This window comes from Somniosus microcephalus, chromosome 11 (genome assembly GCF_052327205.1).
Source record: "Somniosus microcephalus isolate GS21.2 chromosome 11, FLI_Smic_1.0, whole genome shotgun sequence".
In the NCBI taxonomy this organism is placed as follows: Eukaryota; Metazoa; Chordata; class Chondrichthyes; order Squaliformes; family Somniosidae; genus Somniosus; species Somniosus microcephalus.
Window position 1 is genome coordinate 26866864 of NC_140997.1, and position 14868 is coordinate 26881731.

At 41.7% G+C, this 14868-nt stretch overlaps 1 protein-coding gene across 1 annotated transcript; it reads right to left on the minus strand.

Moving 5' to 3' along the window:
• Positions 1 to 11633: 11633 nt before the first annotated feature.
• LOC147110421 (uncharacterized) lies at positions 11634 to 14636 on the minus strand. Its single transcript, XM_086000398.1, has one exon. It carries the CDS (start codon positions 14538 to 14540, stop codon positions 13857 to 13859), a length of 684 nt encoding a protein of 227 aa, XP_085856524.1. The 5' UTR covers positions 14541 to 14636; the 3' UTR covers positions 11634 to 13856.
• Between the last annotated feature and the right edge of the window lie 232 nt (positions 14637 to 14868).

Sequence of the window (14868 nt, forward strand, 5' to 3'; positions counted from 1 at the left end):
TCCCACCTGCAATGTTTTTCTTTCAGATCGACATGCTGTACGTTTCCAATTTATATTTCAGATTTCAGCATTTGCAATTTTTTTTTTCAACTCCAATCATCATCATGACCACGGAAAAAATATAGGATTATTTTTTGCATCACAACTGGCCCTGTCATTTTGGGATGTTCGCGGTTGTATAAGAAAGGAAAATTGTTTTGCAATTTTCCGCTCTGCCAGCTCTTGCTTTGGATTTGGGTGGGACACCAGCAGCCTTCAGATACCTCTTCCAACTGGCCTATCTTCCTGCATGAGTCCTAGCTGATGGGTTTTAACAGAGTGTTCAACCACAGAGAATGTCACAGACGAGCCCAATCCTGTTCTCAATAGCCTCGCGTGCATACTTTTCAGCAGAGATCACTAGCTAATGAATCAGGCGCAGGAATCCTGGTTGATTTTTCATTTCCTGTAATGCCCTAGACATTGCCTGGCTAAGATCAGCTAACAGCAGCAGCGACAGTAGAACCTGGATCCTTCTGGTCTGTGCATACTGGTACAACACTGGGCAGTGCTTTTACCCACTTAGTCATCCGAGGAGTACATAGTCCTAAATCGGGGAAAAGTACTTTGCGCATAAGCTAATCAACTCAAAGATGATTTATTATAGTTTTAGCTCAGTGGGGTTTGTTTTACACTTCCCTACGCTAAAAATGGTTCTTGTGGTAAGGATAGAAGTATACCAAGTTATGAGAATGTCCTATCATGCAAATGCTAAGAAACTTGTGGAAAATAACAAACCCTTTGATGTTTTTTATTAGTATTTTTGATACGGCAATCCCTAAATTATTTGGCATTCATTTGTACAGGACATAAACTTTCCCACTTCGTGCCAAGGTTCCCAACAATTCAGCTTTAATGAGGAAGCAGGAAGGTTGCAAACCGCAGCCTGCAGTTCTCCATAAAGCGAATTGCAAATTTCAATCCTGCCACTGGTGCCAGGTGGCTGCTGCATTGATTTCTATGTGGGTTCAATGACAACAGATTGATGAAAGAGTAAGTCGTTAATCTAAAGTTTGTTCAATAAGTTAACTGCATTACAGGAGACACCATCTTAGAGATCCATCTAAAACTAAACTCTGCCTGTGTCACATGCCCTCTGCTGGTAAGGCATAAATAATCAAACAGGCAAATATGCTGGTAAGGCATCATAATCAAACAGGCAAATACCATCACTATTTGCTGATATCATTACAGCTGCTACAACCACAATTTCACGCCAAGGTCCACAGAGATAAAATGGAGAGGTGGCCAGGTAAATTTAAACTGTAAATCTGACAAGTCTAAAATTCAATTATTTAGATCAGAAATGTGAATTCAATGATTCTTGTCCAGAGAGCTTTACTTAGACTTGTAAGTCACAGGTACCCTCTCTGCTCGCATACTGAAATTTGTGCTAAACCAATACTGAAGAAAACACAAAAAGAGTCTGTCTGAAACTGAGTTTGAAAATGCCTGAGGAGAAACGTCCCAAGAAAAGTGTGAATAACACGGCAGCAAGAAGCAGAGAAGGTCGAGGAAGGAGTGTTACTCTATCTACGTCTGAAAGGTGATGAACCAGGTTCACCCCCAATACTGCCATCTCCAAAGCTATGAGCATCATGAACTCATTTGTGAATATGTTAAGAGTGCATCGCTGGTGAGGGTTCCCGCCTGTCCCATTGCAACAAGAGCCATACGATCAGCTCCCGGGGAGATCCAGACCGCCAGGCGCCTGCTGCTGCTGCCCTTGGAGCTGGCCAAACGCACCGTGTCGCAAGGGACAAAGCCAGTGTCCAAGTACATCAGCTCCAAGTAAAACTCAACAATGTAGTGGAAAAAAACCAAAAGAGGCCCTACGTTTGGTGATCGCTCCAACTGTCCAACCATAATGGAAGGAATGTTCTTCATCAAAACCTGATTCGTTGTCTCCCACCTCCCCCAAGTGACACAGCCCTAAGACTATTACAAGATATCACTGGGACAGTGTCTGCCACTCGAAAATAACTTGCAGACATACATTCCAATATATTTGTTTCTTACAGTAGTGACCTTTTCTGTTTATTACTGTGCAGTATATCTTGATTGTGAAATATCATTGTTGCTGCCAATTTTTGTGGAAACATCACACCTTTTATCTGAGTATAACGGACTTACTATCTTTTTATAATGACCCTTTCATTTTTTGGCATAATGATTGCAGCTTTTACAGTGGAGGCATTGTTTTCCTGTCAGTTGTTGCGTTTTAAATCCTGATACCTGTTTAAACTACTAAGTAGGAAGTGTTATGATTTCTGTATATTAAAAGTGTATTTTATCTGGGTGGTGTAGCTATGTTCACCCACACCCACACCCCCTTATAGAAGGGGGATACATCCTAGGCTCTTGAGGTGTCTCTGTGCGGCTAAGCAGAGTTTCTAAATAGTGAAATAACGACGGTTCAAATTGTTTCATGAACAGAGGTACCCATCACATTGCTGTGACATTCACGCACCGTTTTTCAGAGGCATTTTTCTTCATCTAAGCTTTGCTTCTGCCCCTGCGAGGTGGGGAGGTTGGTTGGGGGGGGGGGTGCGGAAGCTAACCAGCTCGATCCCCACCAATGCTGCTGTAAACCCAAACAATTCGGAGGCCTGTCAGAATGCACTGGTGATTCTTTATATGCTTGCTCCATGTGGGGTGACGACCGGCCTCTGTTCAGTGCTTGCCACCATAGCATAGTGTAGCAAAGGAATTCAGGATAAGGGGCTGGATCGATGTCCCACCGCTGCGTGGTCCCACACTTTGGTTATTCCCTGCTGTTCTTCTAACCTTTCAACCAGAAAAGTCTGGGTATTTTTGTAGCCCAGGAGCATCAGTGGCGGCCTCACTGGGATATAGCTGTGGAAATAATAAGGGGTGAATTTTCAACTTACCACCAATTGTAAAACTGGCATTCCACATTGGCGCTCATAAATGATTTTTATTTCAATTGAAATCAATGGAAATTTAAAATTGGGCAGTTCCTATAATAGGCAGCTGAGCCACACTCGGGCAGAGAGCTGACAATCTACCACATGGTTTTGTTTCATATGTTTCTTTATGCAGCTGCGGTAAACCAGCCATGCAGTTGCATCATTTCCCAATTACTAGGTTGGCATATGCCTGACAGTAGTTAATGGGTGAAACGTACTTTCAATAGATTCCTAACAACTTTTCTTTGGGAACTAAATACAATAGCCTTCTGTTCACTTCCCCAGTAATCAATTGTAGATCGCATTTTAACAGGGACCTACAGAGTAACATAACTTAGCACATTTCTGAAAGGTGCTGCAATAGCTCTCCTCCTTATCACATCAAGCCTCGCTGGCTTTGGTTATTAACTACTGAAATATGTAAAGCTGCTCGCGACAAACTGCTTCAATAGAAAATATGTGACTTTCCATCAAATATTGCTTTGACAGACTTTGAAAATTCTTCAATTTTGAAGACATTTATCTCTCAAAGAAAAGGGTCGCCTTTTATCAATCATCATCACTCAAATTCTTCGACAACTAACATCCAGCTGTTCACTCCTGCTTAGGGCCCTGCAGGGAAATATTAAAACTCCAAGCATTGCATATGTTCAAAACATTAGGCCAAATCTTGCTGAAGCGGGGCATCTCACGTGATATGACGTGAGTTAGACTGCAGTCTTCAGCTCGAAAATCTTGTGTGCCATAACTTGCTGGAAGTGCGAGCTGATAACAGCACAGCGAGGGCAACGGGACATCAGTCTATCTCCTTAACCAATGGGATTTAAGGATTGAGACAGAAACAGAGGAATGACGGAGAAGAAGGGTGAATTACAGTCAAATCAAGTACATAAGAGAGGGAAAGAAAGAATAGATTAAGAGAGACAAAGGGAAAGTAAGAAAAAAATTACATTTGTAATATTGCCTAAGAATGATTTACCACTTGAAGGAATGAGATGCCACAGTTTAAATTGTTCCCTTTCTGGGTCAGATAGGTTGATTGGCATTACATTAACAATTCTCATGTCGTTAAAAGGGCACTGACACTTAATTATAAGACTTAACTTTCTGCGGTAAGTTTAGTGGCCAATTAATGTGCAAATCAAACGAGTTCTTACAAGTAATGGGGAGGTTAAGCGTGAGATGCCATTTTGCCATTGATCAGATTAGAGATAATGACGTAGAGTCCTCTCCCTCCATTTGCAAACTCATGCACATTAACATCTCCAAATGGTCTAAAGAGGACATGAAATAATTTGATGCAATTAACTTCCAAAGATAGGCAACAACAACAACAACAACTTGTATTTATATATCAAGTGAGGGACGCCAACTAGGACAGATGACAATCATTAAAATGGAGTTGAAGTGAGAGTTTTTGATAACCCCTGGGTCACTGAGACCAGAGTCTATTATGCCTCAGTGGTGTATGTGCCTTTAAGAGCCCCTGTGTACTGTAATGCCGGTAATGGCCACTCGGGCTATATAAGCCTGTATAGTGTCTTGTATCTGTTAGTTCACCTCCAGACTTTGTTCAGTAAACACCTGTGAAACCAACTCCTGCATTCCGTGTCTCCATTAACACACGGATACAACAGTGGCGACGAATTGGAAACGGACTTACCTGCAATTCGGCAGCACCTCAAGGAGATCGATTCCTCAGACGAAAGTCGAAGAAAAACAAGAAAGAATTTTTTTTTTTAAAACTGTGGTTTCACCAGCTAGCCGAGCTCGTGGCAGGTACTGCAATAATCCTTCCTGGGCGGCGGGCTGGGGCTCCATCGGCTGGCTCTGCAGCGGGGCTGAGCAGCGAAGGCGGAGGCAAACGGAGACAGAGGGTGGAGCACTCGGGAGACGGCCGGCGCTGCAAAGCAGGTCGACGTTCGGACCAAGCAGAGGGAGGGAAAAGTCCCAGAGAGTCCGGCAGGAACGAGTCTCCACCTATTAAAAATACCTATGTAAATAAAAACCGCGGCGAACAGCGTTGTCAGAAGCAGCAGCGGCGGAAAGTGCGGGAGGCGCCATTTTTTTTCTGTGGGGAAGAAAGGAAAGCGCGGGAGGCGCCATTTTTTTTCAGGATGCCTAAGACTGGCAATATTACTGATTTCGATAGCGATATAGAGGATTGGACCATATATGTGGAAAGAGTGGAGGTATATTGCACAGCAAATGAAATAGAGGATGATAAAAAGGCATCAGTACTTCTAAATCTAATGGGCGCAAGGACATACGGGCTGTTATGAAACTTAATCACTCCAGCCAAACCGAAGGACAAGAATTTTAAGGAGATTGTTGATACCCTACAGGAGCACTTAAATCCAACACCGCTGCTGATAGCGGAACGATTCAAATTCTTCAGGAGGAATCAGCACAAGAATGAAAGGTACGCTGATTACCTCACCGAATTAAGGAAGCTGTCAAAGCACTGCCAATTCGGGGCAGGGCTGGCTGATTCTCTTCGAGACAAATTCGTCTGCGGTCTCCTAAGTGATGGAACACAGAAAAGGCTACTTTCTGAGAAAGATTTGACACTGGACAAGGTTTTCAGTGTGGCTGTATCATACGAAGCAGCCACAAGAGGAGCTGCAGAGATACAGCAAAAGCCACAGGACTTCGGCACCCATGAAATGACACGGGGTTTCGAGAGATGTTATCGCTGCGGCAGATCCACCCATGACCAGAGGGACTGCTGGTTCAAGGACAAAGCATGCAGGCAATGCGGAAAGATTGGACACATTGCACGTGTTTGCTGATCTGGAAACAAAAAATCCACGGACAGGAAAAAAATCAATAAGGAAAAGTACAGAAAGGTACAAATGATGACGGACAGTAGCTCCGAAGACCAGAAGAGTGATAGCGACTCCGGAAACAAGAGACTAAGCTGTCTCAAATTACATAATGTAATTGCCAAAGAAGATTACCAGACCATTTGGGTTACCCTCACGATAGCGGGGTCCCCAGTTAAAATGGAGCTAGATACAGGATCGGCTCTGACCGTCATAAGTCGACGGGATTACGAGCAGCTATTTCCGCATATACCTTTGAAAGACACATCCATTATCTTGAAAACATATACGGGGCAGAAAGTATACCCCAAAGGGAAAATAAGGGTGCCTGTTGTATACAACGGCAAGGAAATACAGAAGTTGTATTTATACGTTCTGCAAGATGGTGGTCCACCGCTGTTGGGACGTGAATGGATCAGGAAGATACGTTTAGACTGGCACTCCATTCAGGCACTGACAGTGACCAGTAAGAAAAAAAATGATGATGATGTCATACCTGAACGATTAAAAGACATCTTGGCCAATGCCAAGGAAGTGTTTCAACAGGAACTAGGAACCTTGAAAGGCGTCACCGCCTCAATAAAAGTGGAAGATGCAGCAATTCCCAAGTTTTTTAAGGCAAGGCCGGTGCCATACGCAATTCGTCCAGCAGTCGAGGCAGAGCTGGAGAATTTGGAAAAGGCAGGCGTATTATCCAAGATAGATTGGAGCAAGTGGGCAACACCCATCGTCCCGGTCATGAAGAAAACGTTGAATAATGATAAATCTGAAGAACAGAGAAAAATTCGCATCTGTGGGGACTTCAAGGTGACTGCAAACCCGGTCCTTCACACGGTACAGTATCCTCTTCCGAGGATAGAAGATATTTTCGCCTCACTATCCGGAGGGAAACGTTTCACCAAAATTGACTTGGCACAAGCATATCTACAGATGGAGGTTGAAGAGGCCTCTAAAAAGTATCTCACGATAAATACACACAAAGGCCTGTACCAGTACAATCGACTGGTTTTTGGAGTAGCATCAGCTCCAGCTATCTGGCAAAGAGCTATGGAGCAAATCCTCCAAGGGATTCCGGGGACTCAATGCTACCTAGACGACATCCTTGTAACAGGAGAAAATGACAACGAGCACCTTGCCAATTTGGAGCAGGTGCTCACTAGGCTGAAAGAACGGGGCCTACGAGCAAATCACGCCAAGTGCGAATTTTTCCAGAAACAAATATCATATTGTGGCCACATAATTAACGAGGAAGGGTTGCATAAGTCACCTGAAAAAATTGAAGCGGTCATAAAAGCCCCAGCACCTGAAAATGTCTCACAATTAAGGTCGTTCCTGGGATTGATAAATTACTATCATAAATTTTTACTGAACTTGTCAACTCTTCTGCACCCTCTTAACGAACTGCTACAAACGGGAGTAATTTGGAAATGGAGTGAAGACTGTAAACGTGCCTTCCATAAATGCAAAGGCTTGATCACGTCCAAGGAAGTTTTGGCTCATTACAACCCATCACTGCCAATCAGACTGGCGTGCGATGCATCCCCTTACGGCGTAGAAACTGTATTATCGCATAGATTCCCTGATGGCTCGGAGCGGCCGATAGCTTTTGCGTCACGCTCATTGAACTCAGCTGAGCGTAACTATGCCCAGATCGACAGGGAAGCACTCAGCCTGGTATGGGGAGTGAAGAAATTCAACCATTACCTACACGGACAAAAATTTACCTTGTTGACTGACCATCAACCCCTCGTCTCCATATTCAACCCTAAAAAGGGTGTTCCCATTATGACAGCGCAAAGGCTACAGAGGTGGTCCCTTTTCCTAGGGGCACACCAATATGACATAGAATACAAAGGATCAAAACAGCATGGGAATGCTGACGGTTTATCGCGCCTACCGTTGCCAACGGTAGAAGAGGCACCTACAGTGGACCCAGTGGAGATGTTCCACTCAACCATAGTGGAATGTCTACCAGTAACAAATTCTGCCATTGAAAAGGAAACGAGAAATGACCCGACTCTCTCACGAGTCTACGATTTAACGGTGAAGGGATGGCCAACACATGGCGAACCACTGTTGCCAGCATTCTCGCAAAGAAGAGAACAGCTGTCAGTGTGCCGAGGAACCTTGATGTGTGGATCCAGAGTGGTGATTCCACCCAAACTCCAGGATAAAGTGCTAAAGGAGCTTCACGAGGGGCATCTGGGTGGAGTGAAAATGAAGAACCTAGCCAGAGCGTTTGTGTGGTGGCCAGGTATCGATGGAGACATCGAAGAAATGACCAAGAGCTGCCTAGGATGACAGAAGGTCCAAAACGCCCCACCACAAGCCCCTCTACATCCATGGGAGTGGCCCTCATCTCCATGGCAAAGGGTACACATCTACTTTGCTGGTCCATTTATGGACTCAATGTTCTTAATCGCGGTTGATGCACACTCCAAGTGGCCGGAGGTAATAAAGATGTCCTCCACCACCACGGAAAAAACCATCACAGTATTAAGGACCATATTTGCCAGGAATGGGCTGTCTGAACAGATCTGTTCTGATAATGGACCGCAATTTGTGTCCGAAGAATTCAGGAAGTTCTTAAAAAACAATGGGGTTAAGCACTACACGTCCGCCCCATACCATCCCGCCACCAATGGATTGGCTGAAAGGTTTGTCCAGACCTTCAAGAAGGCCATAAAGGCCATGAGTAATGAAGACATAAATCTACAGCATAAGGTAGATAACTTCTTGTTTGCATACAGGAGTGCAACACATGTGGTTTCAAACCAAACTCCCGCCATGATGTTCTTCAATAGAAGCCTAAGATGCCGGCTGGATTTGATCAAGCCAAACATCAGAAGGGACGTGGAGAACCGGCAATTTCAAGGCATGAATGAAAGGCCAACTAGAACCTTCCAGATAGGTCAACAAGTTTTGGCCCGAGAAATGGCAGCCCGGAACTATTTGCACACGACTAGGACCGCTGATGTATACCGTGGACATTGGAGAAAGCATAATAAGGTGCTATGCTGACCAGATCATAGAGTCATCCGAAAAGGGACAACCTACACCACAACTCTATACGCCTAATGATGAAGCAGAGATACCCATAGTATCTACCTCCGATCCGGTGATACTGGAACCAGATGAACCCGACACTGGCATTCAAGCCGAATCGACCTTGCCAAAAGAACCTACTACACCACCAAAAACTACTACACCACCGAGGCGTTATCCGGACCGAGTCAGGAAGCCTCCAGAGAGACTGACTTATAATTGATTAACTGCAGCAAATGTGTAGATTATTGTTCTTGTAACATGTTAATTAATGATTACTTAAAATGTTATGTACTGGTTGTCTAAAAGGGGAGGAATTGTGGTGTATGTGCCTTTCAGAGCCCCTGTGTACTGTAATGCCGGTAATGGCCACTCGGGCTATATAAGCCTGTATAGTGTCTTGTATCTGTTAGTTCACCTCCAGACTTTGTTCAGTAAACACCTGTGAAACCAACTCCTGCATTCCATGTCTCCATTAACACACGGATACAACAACAATCATTAAAATGGAGTTGAAGTGAGAGTTTTTGATAACCCCTGGGTCACTGAGACCAGAGTCTATTATGCCTCAGTTATAACTAAGTAATATTTAATTTGCACAATTCCATCTTGTTAATGAATTTGAAAGCACTATTATTAAGCCTGCCCTGCAGGATACACCTCCCTTTAGCAAATGTTTTGATGCACTCTATAGCGATAACCATTATGGGTTTAGAAGAGACAGAGCATGCCTGTCAAACATCTTTCAGGAAACGATGAATAATTCACTACTTGAACTTTTGGAAAGCTTTTGATAAGAGCAGGGAGGTTATGCCTGAACTGCATAAAGCACGAGTTAGGCCACAGCTAGACTACTGTTAGAGTTCTAATCACCACATTACAGGAAAGATGTGATTGCACTAGAGGGGGTATAGAGGAGATTTAGGAGGATGTTGCCAGGAATGGAGAATTTTAGCTATGAGGAAAGATTGGATAGGCTGGGATTGTTTTCTTTGGAACAGAGGAGGCTGAGGGGAGAATTAATTGAGGTATATAAAATTATGAGGGCCTAGATATAGAGTGGATAGGAAGGACATATTTCCCTTAGAAGAGAGGTCAATAATCAGGGGGCACAGATTTAAAGTAATTGGTAGAAGGATTGGAGGGGAGTTGAGATATTTTTTTCACCGAGAGGGTGGTAGGGGTCTGGAACTCACTGCCTGAAAGGGTAGTAGGGCAGATACCCTCATCAAATTTAAATGTACTTGTATATGCACTTGAAGTGATGTAACCTACAAGGCTATGGACCAAGAGCTGGAAAGTGGGATTAGGCTGGATAGCTCTTTATCAGTCTGCACAGGCACGATGGGCTGAATGGCCTCTTTCTGTGCCATAAACTTTGATGATTCTATGTTAGAATGAATTCAATTGAGACTTTGAAAGGAACCTGAAGTAACTGTGGATTAATCTTTGCCAATGTCTACACAAAATGGTGAGGCAGTTAAAAAGGCTATGTAGCCAAGCCAATGGCTTACAAAGGTTATGCTAAAGTTCTACAATATTCTTGGAATGTTGTGTTCAGATACGGTCAGTATATTAGAAGAAATGTACATAAATTGTACAGGCTACAGACAAGAACATCAAAAGTGATTCCAAGTGTAACAAGGATGAGGTGGGAAGAAAGTGTAGAAAAACGTAATCTCTTATTAGAAATAGGGCATTTATGGGGAAAATACTTTGCACTACACGTAATATTAAATGGTTTAAATAAGGTACACTCAGGTAACCTCATAGCAGAACATAAGTGTATCCTTCCTCAGATAAGGAGAGCAAAACTGCACAGCAGTTACTCCAGGCAACATCAGTTTAAATTAGTGAAATGTAAATTTAAAATAAATTATCAAGAGGATCTTATTTATAAAATGAGTTAGCAACGTTTGGAATAATCTGGCAGGCAGGGTAGCACACAGAAAACTTAAGGCCTTTTCAAATGCAGTTGGATTGAGTCAAACACAGGTTTTAAACATTGACAGGCAGCCAGCAGTACTAACAGGTTTGGTAAGAAATCAATCCAGCTACTGCAAATTCTTAAAACAATCTAAAGCGCCGGAAAATAATGTTTGTTCAGATCTGATGCCTGATTTACACCCCACACGATTTTCAGCTTCATTGACGCGAACGGACCGTAAAATTTATAAAGGGACAAACATTGGTGAGTTAAATGTCCCTTTATCATCGCAGATTCCTTCCATTCTTGCACATACTCCCTCTGAACATTTTGGCATGGTGCTAGTGTCGTTGTGGACCCAATGACTATGAATGTCCTTTTACGAATGTGACACAGCACATTCTGAGATTTTGACTCGATTCATTTAGTTATATGCCCCAACAAATATGGTGGTTGATAATTGAAAAGGATTTACTGTAAGGTTTTCAAAACACTGGAATGTGATGTTTTGAATAGTCGTTTAAGGGTTTACTATTAAATCTGTATATATACTGAACATTTAAATCTGTATACATTTAATGAGCATTCAGAGTAATATTTAAAGTTACATGTGAATTTCCACCTTTTTTAATTTCAGATATCTCATTAAGACAGGTTCTTAACATAGGTTATCAGGATTGCATGTGTCTTATGCACATGGGGCTGTTTTAGAATGTAACTTCTTCATTAATCAACTGAGTATAATTATTTGGCATAGTAGATTACAGGAATCTAGATAGCAAAAACTGTGTGGTAGAAGCAAAGTTTTTTTCCAAGAAAAAGGTGAGGACATTCACACATGCAGTAAATAAACGATGAATATTAATATGCACCACATACTTCTAAAGAGTTTATTACATTTTTGAATAACACAGAAGTACAGAATTGTTTTGAAATGTTTACAAAGGAAAATATACAGCGAATATAGCTGAACAAGAAAAGTAGTTGTAACCTAAAAGCAAGGGACACAATTCATAGAGAGATACAAATCTATTGTAATAATTCCTCCATGCTATACATAGGAAACACCTAGTTACATGTCTTAATATAAGTTGGTGATAGATAATAAAACAGCTCTTTTTGCCATTATGGAAAATACAGCGTATTCAAATTTTAATGCAACAGCTGATTGCTAAATTATAATTTTTACTTTTGATTTTCATTCTCAACTGGGCACTGTGTAGTGATCGGACAGATATACCAGATAGACTTAGTCACCTTTTGATATCTTTACACTAGCAGTATACAGTACCATGGCAGAAGTTTCAGCATAGCTGAGTGAGCTCGTATTTTCTGTTCCTAATCCTTTATTAACTTTAAAAAAAATCATTCTCGGGATGAGGGCGTCGCTGGCAAGGACGGCATTTATTGACCACCCATGGTTGCCCTGAGAAGGCAGTAGTGGGTCTTCTTCTTGAACCACATATTAGCGGTTTTGAAATAAGTGAGTGGTTTGCTCAGCTGCTTCAGAGGGCAGTTAAGAGTCAACCGGTACTGCGTACAGTTTTGGTCTCATTATTTAAGGAAGGATATACTTGCATTGGAGTCAGTTCAGAGAAGGTTCACTCGGTTGATTCCTGAGTTGAAGTGGTTGTCTTATAGGTTGGGCTTATACTCGTTGGAGTTTAGAAGAATGAGAGGTGATCTTATTGAAACATATAAGATTCTGAGGAGTCTTGACAGGGTAGATGCAGGGAGAATCTAGAACTAGGGGGCATAGTTTCAGAATAAGGGGTCGCCCATTTAAAACGGAGATGAGGAGGAATTTCTTCTTTCAGAGGGTCGTGAATCTTTGGAATTCTCTACCCCAGAGAGCTGTGGAGGCTGAGTCGTTAAATATATTAAAGGCGGAGATAGACAGATTTTTGAAAAACAGGGGAATCAAGGGTTATGGGGAGCGGACAGGAAAGTGGAGTTGAGGCCAAGATCAGATCAGCCATGATCTTATTGAATGGCGGAGCGGGCTCGAGGGGCCGAATGACCTACTCCTGCTCCTATTTCTTATGTTCTTATGTTGGTGTGAGACTGGAGTATGGTCAGACCATGAGAATGTCCTTTTGTGTGGAGTCATTTACAGGCAGACAGCCAGCAGTACCAACGGGCTTAGTAAGATAACGATCCACCTACTGAAAACTCTTAAACAAACTAAAGCACCGGAAAAAATGTTGCTTGTTCAGGTCTGACGTCTGATTTACACCCCACCCGATTTTCAGTTCCATTGAAGTGAATGGACCGTAAAATTTATAAAGGGACAAACATTGGTGAGTCAAATGTCTCCTTATCATCACAGATTCTTTCCATTCTTGCACATACTCCTCTGAACATTTTAGCATGGTGCTAGTGTCGTTGTGGACCCGATGACTACGAATGCCCTTTTACCATGACACAGCACATTCTGAGATCTTGACTAGATTCATTTAGCTAGATGCTCCAACAAATACTTTGGTTTTTTATTCATTTTAAAATCTCATTAAAAACACCTTACAATATTTCCCTTGAATGTCATGCCAAACAAATTTCAGATCACAATGTCCCTAAATCAGAATTAGTTTAATACATTGCAAAATTAGTGTATATTGGATTATTTTACTAATAAAATATAATTAATGATGTTTATTTGGTCTTTATGATATATGTATTGAAAATGATCATTCCTCTGGTCAATACATTGTGCTACTTTCTAGAGTTGCATGATCCTACACAATGTTTATTATGAGATTATATAAGTGTGTAGGGTTAACACCCACTTATCAGGAAAGAATTGCAATCCAACTGAAGAATTTTGCCAGACAATGTAGTAATTAGTATGTTTCTTTTTCTTTGTGACACTATTTAAGGATTGAAAAATTAATCCCGCTGAGTAGGAATTGCGTACATTTAGCAGAACAAATCTTCACACCAATGTAACCGTGGCAACTTTGGTTACCAATTTTTTTCTGAAATAAAAACTGCAGCTTCTGCAGACCATTACAAAGTTAAATATTGTTTGAGTAAAAACAAAACTTCCTTTCTCACCGATATTTTGGTTGAGTGACCTCAGAATATTTAAGGTCAATCATTTTGATATCTCAGAACCATGTTCTTGGTGACGGTTGTACATCTTGATAATATTTCTTGACGCTGAGGCCTTGGAGGTATTTTGGGTATCGGATTTGTAACAGAACTGCTTCCACTTGTGGAAGCTTCAGGGCTGTATCTCAAATCTACCTTTTCCACACCAGAACCATGAAGGTTTTTGGACTTGCTTTGAGAAGACTCAGTTTGGTTCCTGTCAAACAGTCGTGGTATATGAACAAAGCCTTGACGAATGTTGTAACTCTCTGTTAAACTGCTGTCCTCAGATAAATGTGACTTGCCTGAACTTACAGTGGACAAGCTAGCATCATCGCTCAAGCTTTCTGACTCTTCTGAATTGGGAAGGCTCAACTCACTTTCAGCTATGGCTTTGTCAGGCAAGCAGTTGTCAGACTTCGATTTTTGCTTATCCAGTGCATTGTTGGCACCCATGATATCTGTGGTAGAGAGATAATTGTTGGCTTTATATCTATGCCAGTTCGGCTGTACGTTAGTTGACTGAATATGCGAATTTTCAGCAGCCGCAGTGAGATTCGGGGTGGAGTTGTATCTGTCTGCCTTGGTGAGAAGCTGAAATTTTAAATGAGGGTTTTTGTATGGCTGGAGATAAACAGATGGGACGTACCCAGATTGTCCACCATACCTATTGATCAACAACATTACTTAAGTTAGTCTTCAAAGTGCTTTGCAGTTTTCAAAATGCACAATGGTAGACTTAATTCCTTGTAAATATCATATACTAAATACAGTATATTTAGAATTAATTCTGTTGAAGTTAAATTCTCTCAAAATTGAAAAAGTTTCAAAACCCTGGTGCAGTATCTTATTTAGCTAGTTTTTGATATAACGAATTTGCTCGAGATGGAATATTTGCACAGTAAATAACATTTAATCATAAAGCAATTCTATTGTGTTACAAATTTATATCAGAATTTTTGCTACATTTGGAATCCAATTTTTAAAAATAAATGTTAAGTAGGTGCAATTG

Coding starts and splice junctions, on each gene's coding strand:
- LOC147110421 (XM_086000398.1), bottom strand. CDS start 14,540: ATGTTGTTGATCAATAGGTATGGTGGACAATCTGGGTACGTCCCATCT.